Source organism: Petaurus breviceps, unplaced genomic scaffold, assembly GCF_028583685.1.
Source record: "Petaurus breviceps papuanus isolate PSGF00001 unplaced genomic scaffold, PetGlider_PUasm1.0 685, whole genome shotgun sequence".
Classification (NCBI taxonomy): Eukaryota; Metazoa; Chordata; class Mammalia; order Diprotodontia; family Petauridae; genus Petaurus; species Petaurus breviceps.
The window spans coordinates 6172421-6188586 of NW_027186455.1; the positions used below are offsets into that span (position 1 = coordinate 6172421).

Here is a 16166-nt window from a genome sequence, read left to right on the forward strand (position 1 = left end):
GCTTAGGAACTCTGGAGCAGACAGACACAAAACAGTAGTTTCATTGTCTCTCTGACCTGTTGGATAGATGACACCACCAGAACAGGAACTTGAATACCTTGGGGATCCTGAGACTTCCCCATTGAGGGACTCAGGCAGCAGCCATAGCCCTACCCATCTGGGCCCCTCAGAAGAAAAAGGGAGGAAGCAAAGAGGGGTAGGGGGTCCCTACCTCTTCATTCAACTGAATGAGCTCCTGGGAAGCCCTCAAAGCCAGGAATGGAAGGAAACAGGCAGGTGAGTAGTAAAGGACCCTTTTACCCCTACCACTTCCCCTAGGCCTCCTACTGCTTTAATCACCTAGCCTACTTTCTCTTTCTTCAACTGCTTAGTTTGGGAAGAGGAGGAAACAGAACCCTAAGAGTCAAAGAAAGGGTGCTACCTTTTTGCCATTGTCACTTCCCATATGCTTCACTCTCTCCCCTCATATCCTAACCAGATCTTGATTAGGGGAATTGGGTGTGTCTTTTTTTCCCCTATTTTTTTTTAATCCCCAGGGCAGTGAGGTATGGGGAGGGGAGGGGGAGAAAAGGAGGGGTTGGGTATTTGGGCTTCACGGAGCCTGATGCTCTTCCCTTTTGCACACACCCAGATGGATGTTGTTTGAAGAGAAGCTAGACCTAGAGGCCAGACGTTGGAGCAGCCCACATGTGCCCACCCTGTCCCTGTCAAGCATCTGGGAGTTTCGGGCCCTGCTGACCACAGGCCTGGTGCTCTTAGACTGTCCTATACAAAGTCTCTCTGAGCTAACAGGTATTCAGGGAAGATGAGAAGTGAATGGACCCTAAGCAGGGATGTACCTTGTCTTCATTGTATAGCTTTCCACACCAGAGAGGGTCCCCCAACTTTTCCAGATTTGGGGTATTTCTGTTAGACCTCCAAATGCTGGGAGTGACTCTGTCATACAGCATGGGGTTTCCCACTGCCCACCTCTAGCAAAGTTATGGCTGCATCATGCAGTCTTCCTCAGATTCATTCCAGTCCCTAAAACTCAGGCATAGGGATATTTTTCCACTGATAGGGCAGGGGAGGGACTGGGTATTCCCAGGATTTCAGAGAATAGAGGAATAGAGAGATGACCACCATTATTATTCCCTCTTCTCAAATTCTCCCAGAATTAGAACATGATTACATGACAAATCCAGCTAGAGGAGAAAGAGACTAGTTAACGAGGAAGAGGAGGGGAAGTATCTAGGAGAGGGAGCAGTCCCTGGAATGAGAAGCAGAAACAGAAAGTAGAATTGTGTGTATCTTTCCTCCAGAACAGGTGACTAGGGTAGAATCATTGAACCCAGAAGTGAGAGAAAGGCTGAAATCAGTTCTGCTCCAGAGACCTCAGCATCACATGCAGCCCATGTGCTGGTCAGCTGCCAGGAGACTTGGTACAAGACTCTGCAGGGGTAAGAGACCTCTCCCCCAAATCCTCAGAGGGTACAATTCCTTCAAGTGAATTCCTAGAAAAATATTCCTGAGAAAAATCTGTGTTTTGAGGGTGGAAAATGGGTATCTCTTGACATTTTCCCCTACAAATTCAGGGGGTCCTAGAATCATTCAATTGAAAGAATCCTTAAAAATAATTTAGCTTACCCTCTTATTTGGTATAGCAAGAATTTGTAGACTTTTTGTCAGTTTGGTAAAGTCTATATACTTCTCAGAAAAAAGTTTTTAAAAGCACAAAATAAAATTCATCAGATTACAAAGAAAACTATACCAAATGCAGTTATCAAATTTAAAAAAAAGTAGTAGTTCATGGACAGAGCAGGTCAAGAACCCCTGTTCTATGAGACCTATGATAAGTGTTCATTTATTTGTCCCTTGATTTTACATATCTGGTGATATGTGATTTTGTGTGACTACTTTATGTGACATTGCTGGACACTTCTCATCCCTCAAAAGTTGTTTCCTCAGGGGGCGGCTAGGCGGCGCAGTGAGTAGAGGACTGGACCTGGAGTCAGGAGGACCTGAGTTCAAATTTGACCTCAGACATTTAACACACACACAAAAACTAGACGTGTGACCTTGGGCAAGTCACTTAACCCCAACTGCCCTCCAAAAAGCAAAAAAAAAAAAAGTTGTTTCCTTTATTGAGCTAAAGTCTGCTTCCCCCACATGTGCAGCCATCAGTTAGAGAATCACAGAACCTTAAAGTTGGAAGGGACCACATGGGTCAGCCTCCATAAAGGAACGTCCTTTATAACATCCCTTACAGGTGGGCATTCTGCTGAGACTCCTGCTGAGGAATCACCCCTGAAGGAACAGGTTTGTGTAACTTCCCACCTTTAGGCAGGACTGGAGGGAATGATTATAGGGATCCACTTTCACCTCTCTCCTCATATTCACAGCAGGGCTGGCACAGGTGAGTAGGAGGAGACAGTTCTTTCTGTGGGCAAGAAAGGGGAATTCTCATAGCCCCCTCTGCTAAGACCATCTGATTTTCACAGAAAAAATTCTCCTCATTTCTCCTTCCCCAACTCACAGCCTCTCATGAGTCTCCCTTCCAGGTAGCCCCTTACCCTTTGTGCCCCACCCAATTCACCAGTTACAGAGCCCTCTGAGGCAGAAGTTGCCCCCTGGGACTGAGGCTGCAGCTGTGCTGGTTGGAGAGCTGGACTTCCTGACCCAGAGATTGGGAGTCTTTGTGCATTTTCTGGAACCAGTAATACTGGGGACTTTGACAGAAGTGCCCCTACCCATCAGGTATAGGCGGGTATTAGGGCCAGGGACTCAGGAGTGTAGTTGGGAAGTAGATCTTTGGTGGAGGCATAAAGAGTGAATTAGAGGTGTAGCAATCAGAAGTCAGGAGAACTGACATCAAATCTTAGTTTGGATACCTCCTAGCTGTGTGACTGTGGATAAGTCACTTGATCTGTCTGAGCCTCAGTTTCTTCAACTGTCAAATGGGGAATCGTGCTATTTGTAATACTGTCCTCACAGGTTTGTTGTGAGGAAAGTGTTTTGTAAATCTTAAAGGGCTATAGCAATGTCAATTGTTGTCGTTGCCCAGCTCAGACAGAGCCCAAGTGACTTAATTTAGAAATAACAGACTGGCATATGTGCTTGGGAAGAGGGGTCTGAGTTGTGTAGTAGGGAAAATTGGGTCTTTGACTCCTCCCGCTCCCCCCCCCACCTCCCGCCACTGTGTCTGCCCCAGGTTTGTCTGCATCATCCTTGGTCCCCCAGCACTGGGTAAAGACTATCATGAGATGGGCAGAGCTGCAGCTGTTCTCTTGAGTGATCAGGTAAACAGAACCTCAGAACCCAAACTATGTTTTTTTCATGGAAAAAATTATTTGTAGAAATTTAAACAAAACCAACAATAAGAATTTATTTGTCCGCTATCTCCTTTTGACCTCTTGCTATGCATCAAGGAAGTTTTGTTGCTTCTGGTCTAACCCCTCCATTCTACCCCCATAGCTGTTTCGTCGGTCAGCCTGCCAGGCTAGCAGTCCCCAAGACCTTGTCTCTGCAATGGATGCTTTCCTAGAAGAGGTGATGGTGCTGCCCCCTTGTGGAGGAGACCTCGCAGAACGGATCCCTCCACCAAAGGGCCTGTCTATGCTGCACAAGAGGTACATGGAAGGGAAGGGAGGAAGAGGCAGGAGGCCTTCATTTTGCATAGATCCAGCCCCCACAGATTCCTGGTTTTAGGCACGCTGATGGAGAAAAGAGTAGGCTTAATAGATATATGGGTGGTCAAAGGATTTTGACAAATCTTTAAAAAGGAAGCACCAATTGTTAACCACAACTTGAAAAATTGTTCAAACTATAAGCAATGCAAATTAAAGCAACTCTGAGGAGCCACCTTAAATAGGCAAAGATAGTAATATATACATATGTATATATAAATATATATACATATATATATATATAAACACTTCAAGTACTACACTCCTGTAGAGCTGCCCTGCTAGTACATTCTTTTTAGATAGCAACTCAGCATGATACAGCAAGATCTGAAAAACTGCACACATGTGTTTTCCCATTAATGCTAGGACTATGGTAAATGAAGGTTGGGATGGGGGCGGGGGAAAGATACCTATTTATACAAAAATATACATAGCAGCTTTATTTGTAATCTTGAAAAATTGGGACGAACCCAACCATGCAACAATTGGAGAACTGATAAATATATTGTGGAATATATGAATATAATAAATATTATTGCACTACAAGAATTGGCAAATATGAAGAATACAAAGAAATGTGAGAAGACGCTTGAAGTGGTCCAGAGAGAAGGAAGCATAAGCAGATAAGATTCTTCCCACTGAAGGCTATATACCCTGATTATAACTATATAACTATGTAGAAAAAAATCCTAATATATAACTATGTAAAAACCAATAATAATAATTGCAGCACAATTTGAAAGAATACATACAAAAAAGTAAAAGAGATCAAGAAGAAAACATTGAAGCAAATAGGACATTTTATTGTTTTGTTACAGTTAGTATATGTATTTTAAAGTAAAAATAACTTAGTATTCAGTTTTATAGGACATAGTCTTTTATTTTCTAATTTAAATAAATTTTTGGTAAGAGGTTATGCAGATTAGACTTTTTGTTTAAAAAAAAGGACACCCATTTCAATGTTAGAGAAACTGTATGCAGTAGCCATGGGTAGCCACCAGAGGGCAGGACAATTCAATTCAACAAACATTTACTAAGCAATTACTGTAAGCCTAGCACACTGCAAGGTATTGAGAATATAAAGACTAAAACAAAATGAAACAAAACAGAAAAGAGAAATGGTCTTTGCCTTCATGTCCTACTTAAATGTGTACGTTCAACATGTACACATGTAAGTAAATAAAAAGGATATTAAAAAATCTGTTGTTGTTCAGTCACGTCTGACTCTTTGGGACCCCGTTGGGTATTTTCTTGGCAAAGGTACTTAAGTGGTTTGCCATTTCCTTCTCCAGCTCTTTTGACAGATGAGGAAACTGAGGCAAACAGGATTAAGTGACTTGCCCTGGGTCATACAGGTAGTATGTGTCTGAGGCCAGATTTGAATTCATGTCCTCCTGACTCCAGGCCCAGTGCTCTATTCAATGCACCACCTAGCATTGAATAGAATACAAAATACAAAAAAATACAGAAGACAAAAATACAAAGAGAAAAAGAGTGTAATATCTGTGAGCAGCAGTAAAAGCTTCTTAGAGAAGATGGTATCTGAATTGGGTCTTAAAGGAAGCTGGAGACTATAAGGTGCAGAAGTGAGGAAGAAATATGTTCTTTGGAACAAAGGCATGGAGATGGGAGACTGAATTTCTTATATGAGGAACAGCTAGTAGGCCAGTTGAGCTGGAAACCAGAAGGTGGAAGACCTTAAAAGCCTGACTGAAGTCTTTGTATTTTATCCTAGAGACAACAGCAATCACTGAAGATTTTTGAGAATGTGTGTGTGTGTGTGATGTGGTCAAAGCAATATTTTAGAAATATTAATCTAGCAGCTGTGTGTAGGATGAATAGAGAGGGGTGGGACGGGAAGCAGGAAGACTAATTAGGAGGATGTTGCAATAGTCCAGGTGAGAGGTGATGCATTAGGGTGGAGGATGTGTGAATGGAGAGAGGAAAATGGATGTGAGAGGGATTGTGGAGGTATAATCAACAAGACTCGGCAACATCCTGGGCATGGTAGAAGAGGGGGTGGGGGGAGCCAAGGACTGAGAGTCTCAGAAATTGAGGCAGTTCTCGGGGAGGGGGGCACAATTGGTATGACTCAACAAACCCCACAGTCTTTTCCCTTGTTAGGCTTCCTTTACAGCTCCAGGAGTTCAACAACTCTTGCAATGGAAATGTTAACTCCAGGAGGGATAGGCATGGCTATGAGCATGAGTCCCAGCCTGTTAGCAAGGAACTCCTGAGGACAGGGAGGTGAGTGTGGGCCAGAAGGGAGATTGGAAATGGAAGTGAGGGGGAAGGGGAAAAGGATATACATGAGGCCAGGAAAGTAGTAGTCAGGGGAAGGTGTAGAGACTGGAACCCTTGAGAGGGTGCAGTGGCATGGACTTGCCAGATGTGATCCAGAGAGAACCCTGCAGAACCCGATTGGAGTAGGGAGCAGGTCTTAGTGCCTGTTCTGATGCCTGGGATGGGTGTGGGGAGGGTAGGCTTTTTGGGGGTTTGGTACAGGACATAAAAAGGAAGGCTCCCTGGTACCTGAGTGATTTCTCGGATGCCCTGAATGTTCAGAGTTTTCCTGTCATACTCTACATCTATCTGGCCACGATCACCAATGCTATCACCTTTGGAGGGCTACTGGGTGATGTCACTGACAATATCCAGGTGGGTAAGGGGTGGGAGCCCACTGACCAGGTAGTTTTCCTAAGGAGACTGGAGTCAGGGAGCACAGACCCAGAACCCCTAGCTCAGTGACCCACTTGTATCCTTAACTTTCCTTGTCTTAGTCTTACCCAGCTTGCCTGAGGTTGCAGGTATTTCAGCCAGGACTTAAACCTAAGTCCTTGGTCATTTGAATAAAATGAGCTATGAGGGTCCTGAGGAGGGAGAGATGACCTCTGGAGCAAGTGACCCTAGCACAGAAAACTGGGTATCTGAATCAGGATAGAAGATAGACATTAAGAATTCTGTGCTCTCTCTGTATGGCCTCATCCCCTTTCTCATGAAGGCTCCTGAGGGCTGCTTTGGTCAGAGGGGGCTTGTTCCTGGTCCCTGAAGTGAGGTGTACTCACTTCTCCCTATTGACCAGGGTGTGCTGGAGAGCTTCCTGGGTACTGCTGTGGCGGGGTCCATATTCTGCCTCTTTGCAGGACAGCCTCTTACCATTCTCAGCAGTACAGGGCCTGTCCTTGTCTTTGAGAGGATACTCTTTGCTTTTAGCAGGTAAGAGAACATTACCTCCCTCCAACCCTCACTATCCTACCCTCTCTCATAATCCAGGGCAAGACTGTGCCCAATGGGAATTCCCAAGTCTGAGTTAGCAGTAGCTTCCTGTCCCCTTGCTCCCACCTAACCCCTAGCTACCACTGCACTAGCCATGCCTTTTACAGTGCCCTGTGGTAGTAAGGATAGGAAAGCTTTGGGAAGTAGTCACTTCTGTCCTTCAGGGAATTATAGGACGGCTACCTGGGGAGCCCAGGCCCAGGCCCAGAGTAAGGATTTCAGATAAATTCAGTCAGAGCTCTTGAATCTTCTCCCCATTTCTTCCACTGAATAGGGATCACGGCCTAGACTATCTACCCTTCCGTCTATGGGTGGGGATCTGGGTGGCATTCTTCTGCCTGGTGCTGGTGGCCACAGAAGCCAGTGTCCTGGTACGTCATTTCACGCGCTTCACAGAAGAAGGTTTTTGTGCCCTCATCAGCCTTATCTTCATCTACGACGCCACTGGCAAGATGCTGAGCCTTATAGAGGCCTATCCTATCTACCGACCTGGCATCTCTGGAGATACAGTCCCTTATAGCTGCCTCTGTTACTTCCCAGACACAAAAGGTGGGCAGAAGGAAGGTGGACTGGTGGGGTAATTGTTCGATGCCCTCAGAGAAGGTATGATAAGTGTCACTGGCCCATCAATGGGTGAAAGGCACAACAACAGGGAGAACTTAGTCTCAGGTGACTGAGTGCCAAGATTTTTCTAAGTTTTTTCTAAGTTTAGAGAGTTATAAACACACCAGGCCAATTCAGAATCAGAGAATTTGAGAGTTAGAAGGACCTCATAACTGAAAAGCAATTTCTACTGCAGCACCTGTTAAGTGCTCATCCAGCCTCTCTTGAAGAAAGAAGATAGGGAGAAATCTGCTATCTTCCAGGGCAGCCCCTTCTCTTTGGGGCAAGTTCCAATTATTAAGAGTCAACATATTACATGGAGACGAAATTTGTCTCTTTACAACTTCCATCAGTAGGCGTGGGTGAACCCCAGCTATTTTGTCTTCCCTCAGAGAACATGTCTTTGTGGAAGGGACAGAGCCCAGAGGACAAGGATGCTGCTCTGAGGATAAAGGTAAGGCAAAATTAAGGATGAAAGTTCTTGGGTGAGAAGAGGAGCAACTCAAGGATTCTTGGGGCAGGTTTCAGGAAAATCAGTGCTTTCTGGCTCTCTCCCAACTGCCCTCACATGATACACATGTACCATATTTCACTACATAATCGTCACATCTTAAATTATTATTATTATTATTTTGTCCAAAAATTGGTTTGTAACCTTTCATCATGTAATTGTAGCATGGTATAATTCTGTTTGTCATGCCATTTAAAAGGTAAACAGGGCAGCAATGTATTCACCGTGACATATGGATATGCATTTATCTCTCTCATATTAGGAGCTGGGAACCTAGAACTCTCGGCTGACACTCACTGTCAATTTTAGCATCTATTCACGAGTATTCTGTGCATCCTAATCTTGCACCAAAGAGTAATAAATTATTTTTAAGTAATACTGGAACAAATTTAAAAAAAATTAACTTCACATAATACCCCACTTTTTTGCAAAAAATTGGCATACAATTTGTGACAATTTACATGGTGAAATATGGTAGCTCAGCAGTTCCTGAAGGCCACAGGACCCTCTATCCCCATTTCCACCCTCCACCCCAAGGGGCTCCCCAGAAAGATGTGTCCAAGAAGCTGGGATTTCCTTTTAGCTTTCCCCTGTCCCCCATTTTTCCTCTTCAAATTAGGACCTAGGTCTTGGCAATGTGTCTATGCTGTCCTCACTTGAGTGTGCCCTTCAAGGAGGCCAACCAAGAGGTCTTGGCTGTCACTTTGTCCCGGATGTTGCCTTTTTTTCCCTCTTACTTTTCTTTGCCACCTTCCTCTGTGCCACCATCCTCAAGCACTTCAAATCCAGCCATTTCTTCCCCTCCATGGTAAGTATCCCCTTCTACACTACCCACTCCCCCAACCCAACTATCCTAGAAGGTGTCAGTTACATAGGACACTGGGATTGGGGAAGGAAGGAAAGATGTCTTAGTTTGCTTCTCTGTTGGGTGTAGGGGGCAAGGACTTGGAAGGGCCAGATCAGGATTGAATCTTGTGTGGTCAGGTACGGAAGGTGATCAGTGACTTCTCTACGGTCCTCGCCATCCTGCTAGGTTGTGGATTGGATGCTTCCCTTGGCCTTAGCACACCCAAGCTCATAGTTCCCAGTGAATTTAAGGTGAGATAAGGATCCTAGAGGGAGTGGGAGGCAGGGGTGTGTGCCCTGTGGGCACATAGAGCACATGGGGAGGAAGAAGGAAATGATCCTAATAACCTCAGTTCTGGACCTGGGACTGCTAATTTAAGTAAGAAGAGCCCTCACTCCCCTCACTCTCTTATCTACTCCCAGTTTTCTGCTTCTAGGATCATCTTGGTGGATTCTGAGATGCCAAGGCCACAGTCTTAACTCCCACTACTAAATTCCAACCTTCACTCTGGGGCTCCTTTCTCTGTAGCCCACAACTGAGGATCATCATACCCTTAGCTGACTTTTGTAGTTTAGAAGGAGCGGGACAAACCATGCCTTCACAACATAGGGACCTGTCAGGGGCATAGGGCATGGCTTAGACAGATTTCGTCTCTATGCCTGAGAGTCTTCCTCTGTCTCCTGGGTCCTGGTATCCTAGGGGGCCCCAGGGGAAGAGGTAGAGGTGGAGAGAGGGCTCCTGTTCAGACAGCTCTGAGGATTCAGGAACTCAGAAGTAGTAAAGTCTCTACCCTCACCAAGTCTCCACTCCCAAGCACTCCTCTGGCTCCTGTAATCAGAGCTGACGCTACCACACCCAGGCCTGCCCCAGACTCAGGCTTCTAGGCAGGTCTGAACTTGGGTTGACACACCCTGGGTCCCAAGATGGCATGTATAGGTCATTTTTCACCAGTTCCTTGTCATCTCCCAATAGTAATAGAAGGACAATCTCCAGAGTCCCCTAGCTCAGGCCCTCTAGCTATGTGCTAACTTTACTAGGAAACTTAACTGTATACCAGTTCTTCCAGGTCCTTAATACAGTTGAAGAAGAAAGGGAAGGGAAAGGAGTTTCCTCATTAAGAAGCAATGGGGGTCAATCAGGGGAAGAGTTTATGGATTTGGAGGAGTCTTGGTTTGTGTCCATAGGGCAAGATACCTTTGTGGGCACTCTCCACTACATCCTTTCTCTACCTCTATCACACATAGCCCACTCATCCTGGTCGGAAGTGGCTAGTGCCATTGTTTGGAGCCAACCCTTGGTGGTTGTGCCTGGCTACAGCTCTGCCAGCCCTTTTGATGTCTATCCTTGTCTTCATGGACCAGCAGATTACTGCTGTCATCCTCAACCGAAAGGAGTACCAACTTCAGGTGAGATTGCCTCCTTACTCCCATATACCTTGTCTTTCCTCAGGATACAATCCCTTCTAGCCCTGGGGCTGTCAGTCTCCAACCCCCAGGAATACTGGAGTAGGAATAATCTACTAGTACTTTCTTGATTTCCCCAAATGTTAGTGGTCCCTTCCCCTCCTCAAAAAATTATATTTAGTTTGTATATATAACTTGTTTATGTATATATATATATATATATATATATATATATATATATATATGCCTTCCAGTGAATTTAAGCTTCTTGAGGACAGGGGAAATTTTTCATTTTTGTCTTTGCATCTCAGTGCTGTCAAATAGTAGGTGCTTAATAAATGCTTCTTAATTTAAGTTAAATGGGGGTGGGGATGTTGACCTTGATCAAGATTTATGCTGTTCCTCCCCTACTGCAGAAGGGTGTTGGATTCCACTTAGACCTGTTCTGGGTGGCCATGCTGATGTTGCTGACCTCAGCCTTTGGGCTGCCCTGGTATGTCTCCTCTACTGTCATCTCACTGGCCCATATGGATAGTCTTCGTCGGGAGAGTACAACCTGTGCTCCTGGGGAGCTGCCCCACTTCCTGGGCATCAGGTGGGGCTGGTGTTTGAGATGCGTTTGGACTGAGGCAGGGGAGTTCCTTTGGCTCCTTTAAATCAGAGCTAATGGCTTCCAAAGGTCCCTTTCTCTTTCTTTTCTTCTCTTCTTTCTCAAGATCCAAACTTGAATGAGAATCTGGAGGGAAGGGCATGGTCAAGAGTTTTGGTGTGAGTGGGGGGCGGGGGGAGAGGGAGATGCTGGAATGATTGATATTTTTATCTCCATCAACCCCAGCTCCTCACTCTTGACACAGGGAGCAGCGGCTTACAGGCCTAGTTGTCTTCATCCTCACTGGCGTCTCCATCTTTCTGGCTCCTGGGCTCAAGGTAATTGTCTTTGGGCCAGAGATATTGTCAGTGGGGCTCTGGTCATCTTAGTGGGAGCAGGTCCTTCCTACTCCTATCCCCCTGGGTCACAGTCTTGGCTTGAGGTCTCAGAGTCTAGTCTAAAGGAGACTATCCCAGGCTTCCTGGGACATCTCAGAGAATAGTACAACTCTACAATCCAGGACAGCTTTGAAACAAAATCTCTTGATTTCTCAATAAGCAAGTGTTTACTGAACACATATGTGTAAGGCAACCATCTGGGAATAGGAGAGACAAAAAGAAGCATAAGATAAAGTCAGTGACTTCTGGAAGCTTCTATTTAGGGAACAAAGACATAAACATATGAAAAATTAAATAACATGAGGTATTTCAATAGTAATTCCAAAGCTACCTATCATAGGGTAGCTTATCTTAAGTGCTAAATGAGTGGTAAGTGCTACAGGATTCAAAAATTAATAAAATCCTAAAGCTGGAGGAACATAAAAGTCATCTTGTCTAAGCTCTTCCTTTTACAGATGAAGAAACTGAATCTTAGAGAAGTTAAATGACTTACCTAAAAGTACATAGTGAGTTAGTGACAGAACCAGGACCAGGACCCAGGAGTCTTGATGCCCAGTCAGTAAGTTTTCCCACATAGCACCCTGTCTTCCCCCAAGTTAAAGGAGCTATCACTATGGACTGATGGCCCCAGGTCCCCACCAGATCTCAGAGTGGGATGGAGGAAGAGAGCCTGAAGACAAACTCCTATGAGAGGAATCTGGCCAGCCTTGCTTTCATTTTCCCTATCACTGGAGCTCCCTGAAACCAGCTCCTTTCTTTGGGTTTTCCAGTTTATCCCCATGCCTGTGCTCTACGGCATCTTCTTTTATATGGGAGTGACAGCACTGAGCAGCACACAGGTAAGCAGAGTCACCCAGAGGGCCCTTCATCTTAACCCTGATCTCTATGTCTTTGTTGTTATTCTCAGCCTCACCCCACCCCCAGGCTCTTTCTTGTCCTGGTTTTCCAGTTCTTGGTCCCTCTGTTCATGTTCCCTACATCCCTCAAAGTCTTACTTCCCTTTTCCTGATCCCTATTCCCTGGGTTCAGGCCCTCTGGAGTCAAATTCTATAGTTCAAAGGATAATGGAGATAGTTCTGTTTTGTTTTGGGAGACAGAAGAAAAGGATAGAGCCTTCTCTTGTAGAGTCCTCATATCTGAATGTACTCTTGGATGGTCAGGGTTTTAAGGTGTAAAAGTTATTCCTCAGACCCCCGTCCCCTAACCTTTCTTTTTTCTCCCAGTTCTCAGAACGTGTGAAGCTGCTGTTGATGCCAGCAAAACAGCAGCCAGACCTGTTGCTTCTAAGGCATGTGCCTCTCAGCCGAATCCACCTCTTCACAACAGTACAGCTGGTCTGCTTGTGTCTACTCTGGGCAGTCAAGTCTACAGCAGCTTCTATTGTGTTCCCTCTCATGGTGACAGTGGGGTTGGGGGGTGGGGTGGAGACTGGGTAGGTGTTAAGGGGTGGGCTTTATAGTACCAGGGTTTGGAAGAGGACAATTTCCATAGTCTTTGTGGTATAAGTGGGTTGTCTATGGTTCCCTATAATAAAAGGGGAAAACTACTTTCTTCTACCAACATCCCATGAAATGGAAACTATCTTCCATAGCAACTCCCAGGTCATAGGTCTGGCTATTGAAATGAAGCAAATTAATTTGATTCTGGGAAGGTTCCCAAGGCAACCCTTAGGGAAATCAAAGAGAGAAAAGAGAAAAGTTTGGTTCCAATCACACAGTGAAGTGGTGTACAGACTGGGAGGAGAGCCCTTCTTCCTACATCTAATCCATCTACTCCCACCCCTTCATCAACAAGCCTAGATCATGCAGATACTGAGTTCAAGGTACTGGGTGGGGATCCATATAGAAAAGAGACAGCCTCTGCCTTCCAGGAGCTGACATTCTACTGAGGGGATACAAAATGTTCCCAGATAAGTAAATATTGATGTATGCAAAATAAATACATGGCAATTTGGAAGAGAAACACTAATTACAAGGGGAATAAGGAAAGGCCTCATGAAAGAGGCAGCACTTGAGCTAAAGCCTTAAAGGGAGATGTGGTTCTGAGAAGTGGAGGCAGGGACAAGCGAGTATTCTAGGGACCTAAGAGAGAGAGGAAGCCTGGGCAGAGGTAGAGAAGCATTAAGAAGAATGTCAAGCATGGGGTACAGCAAGTGGGTCAGCCTGGCTGGAGCAGAGTGTAAGAGGGAGAGCACAATGTACTGGAAAGACAGGCTGGAGCAAGGTCGTGGAAGGCGGCTCCCTGACAGCCACTTTGCTCTTGGTGCAGCTGTTGGGCCTGGTGGGGATCCGGAAAGCCCTGGAGTGGGTCTTCTCACCACAGGAGTTAAGTTGGCTAGATGACCCAGTGCGAGAGGAAAATGAGAAGAAAGTGCAGGAAGAGAAGGTATTGGAACCAGAATTCAATCCCAGGGGAAACAACAGTGAGCATGTGAGCCTATAGCCAAGGGGGCTGAGATGGAGAACCACCAGGGCAGACAGTGGACATCTGTGCCTGAAAAGAGGAGCTTTTATTCAACCCCAAAAAACACAGTAATTCTATTCTCCACTCAGCTAGAGGGAAAATGACATAAAAGTTAGAGGGGGACCCTTGGAGTCAGGAAGACTGAAATTCAGGTCACTTAAATTTCTCAGCAACCCAGGCAACTCCCTATAAAGTCCCAGAAGGGTTGCTGATATGCATTATTGGAAGGAGTCTCATTGCATTGATGAAATCACAGGTCCAGGGCCCCTTTAAAAATGTTTGTGCTAAGTAAGACAGAGAGGATATACACAGGCTGGGTGTGGGGCTTTTCCCATATGCGGGGGAGGGGGGGTGGTGAAGGTGGGCAGAGGGGCATTCACCCTTGCCCTCTTACTCTGAGATCTGAGTGATAGGGTAGCTCAGCTGGATTGGCCTCTCTAGCTCTTACTGGGGAACCCTGTTTTTCCTTCACTCATCCCCAAAGTCTGAGTTGATATATCAGCTGGGGGCTCCAGAAATTAACATCTCTGTGAATTAGTTGGAGGAGGAGGAGCAAGAGATTCTCACAGCTAAACCTGAGGTAAGAGAGTGTGAAGAATTGTAGATTTTAGTCCATCTGTGCTTCTTATGACATACTCCCCAGGTGGAAGTTAAGGGGGGTGAGATGTTGGCAGTTCAATGGGAACAAACCTTCATCCAATGTAGAGCTGAGATCTGGCCAGGAGAGGGAGCCCTAACTAAAAAAATTCCTGCACTAAAGTAAATGGGTTTATTTACTTAAGGCAGAGGTTCTTAAAGTGTGGTCTTCCAGGTCAAAACTATTTTCATAATAATATCAAGTTGTTTTCATTCCTAATATAGCAATATCAATAGATATAACTCATATAAACAAAAGTTCTTGGGGGAAAGGCTTTAATTTTTTTTATTGTAAAAGGGTCCTGAGATGGAAAGCTTGAGAGCCATTGATGGAAGGGAACCAACCCCGTTCCTGTCACCATCCCCACCCCCACCCCTGACCCCAGAAGGGAGAGAAAAAGAGAAGGGAAAAGGGAAAGAGAAGACTGTAGAGGAAAAAAAGATAAGAAAATTGAGAGGAGAGAGGCAAGAAGAAGAGGGAAGGAGGTTGGGATGAAAAAGAACTGGGTAAAAGTGAAGAAATACCTGCTCTATCTTCTTGCCCTGAGTTGCTTTCTCTGGGCACAGGTCATTTAGAGTTTATGCACTGGGGAGAGGGGTAAAGAACAGGAGTTAGGAAGAATCTTGCATTTCCCCCTTCATTCCTACCTCCTTTCAAAGTTATGTGATCATAAAAAGGTAAAAGTATCACATTTCCTTTCTCATGTGATTCCCCAATATTTGTAGTTGATGTGTCTGTCTGGTCAGACTTCTTTTTCCCACAGTATCTGGGGCTAAAAGATAGCCTTTCTCCGTGGGGGTTTCTTTAAGGAGCTCCACAGTGTGGAGATATCACTTTTCACAGATTCTGATCGCGTGGATATGCCCTAAGGTGTTGACACAGGGTTTCAATACCAGGAGGCACAGCACAATCTGGTGTATGAAGTGGATTTTACTTAGTTACATACTTTTCCATCCTGGAGCAATGGCAATTTTGAAGACACTGGCTTTTTGACAGGGGAACCAAATGAACACTGAAACCTAGGCTGCAGTTCTTACCACCTTCATCAAGGACTGGATGAGATATTGGAGTTCAGGATGCCATTCTCTCCCTCTACCCATTCCATTCTTTTTGGGCTATACCCATGCCTCCTGCCACACCACCACAACATCCACATCTTATCCCCCTCACAAGACGCTAAAAACCACAAAAGCATATCTACTCAAACCAGAGTATACACTACATGATGTCATGATGCTACAGAGTTCAGGTAGTCTTCTAGGAAGTGTATCCAAAGAATTTCCCTCTGTAAGCTGGACTCATTTCAATACTGTAGGATTATGGAATCCATTCAAAGGGACACACATTAAAAACAATGAGGAGGAAGTATTATTTCCTAAGTTCAGAATGGGCTGTCCTAGGCAAAGAAGCCAGAAAGTCTATCATTCCTCCTTTCTCAAGGTCTCACCTTGATCTGCTCTGCTCTTTTGTTCTGAACTGTCCTTGGCATAACCAATCTCCAGCCTCTGTTAGTATTCCACTACCTTCTATCTTCCCCATCCCACTCTCTTTAACAGGCACATTTCTCAGATGCCGAGACAATGCCTGCTTCTGTCTTATATGTTTGGCTCAGCATTATGTGTGGTGGCTTGGTCTGAGTTCCTTCATTCAAGGCTCAGGAAGTAAGTGCTGGAAGGGGGAAGGACCCAGAGCTGTCCTTCAGGAGACTAGGACTCCAATGAGCTGAAGCCACAGTCATTCTCCTGATCTTTGCCTGAGCTGGATGAGATTTTTT

The 16166-nt window shown here is 45.2% G+C and overlaps 1 protein-coding gene and 1 long non-coding RNA gene across 2 annotated transcripts in view; one reads left to right on the forward strand and one right to left on the reverse strand.

The window, feature by feature from the left end:
- Nucleotides 1-16068, forward strand: SLC4A9 (solute carrier family 4 member 9). Its single transcript, XM_069104375.1, has 21 exons — nt 1-276; nt 632-792; nt 1302-1439; nt 2249-2298; nt 2579-2736; nt 3191-3278; nt 3454-3608; nt 5790-5912; nt 6149-6323; nt 6748-6881; nt 7216-7490; nt 7937-7998; nt 8675-8863; nt 9040-9153; nt 10147-10308; nt 10722-10900; nt 11160-11232; nt 12063-12131; nt 12516-12689; nt 13561-13677; nt 14240-16068. The coding sequence occupies exons 1-21, from the start codon at nt 68-70 to the stop codon at nt 14291-14293; spliced, it is 2859 nt and encodes a 952-aa protein (XP_068960476.1). The 5' UTR covers nt 1-67; the 3' UTR covers nt 14294-16068.
- The window catches only part of LOC138174159 (uncharacterized), a 22455-nt gene continuing 17539 nt past the window's right edge, over nt 11251-16166 (reverse strand). Inside the window, exon 4 of the long non-coding RNA XR_011171628.1 lies at nt 11251-11489. This is a non-coding gene — a long non-coding RNA (uncharacterized lncRNA). The remainder of the gene's footprint in view (nt 11490-16166) is intronic.

Bases quoted from the DNA above. Each gene is read 5' to 3' on its own strand.
- SLC4A9 (XM_069104375.1), top strand. From the start codon at position 68: ATGACACCACCAGAACAGGAACTTGAATACCTTGGGGATCCTGAGACT. The intron at 277-631 runs GTGAGTAGTAAA...GCACACACCCAG, and splicing joins GAATGGAAGGAAACAGGCAG to ATGGATGTTGTTTGAAGAGA. The intron at 793-1,301 runs GTATTCAGGGAA...TCTTTCCTCCAG, and splicing joins AAGTCTCTCTGAGCTAACAG to AACAGGTGACTAGGGTAGAA.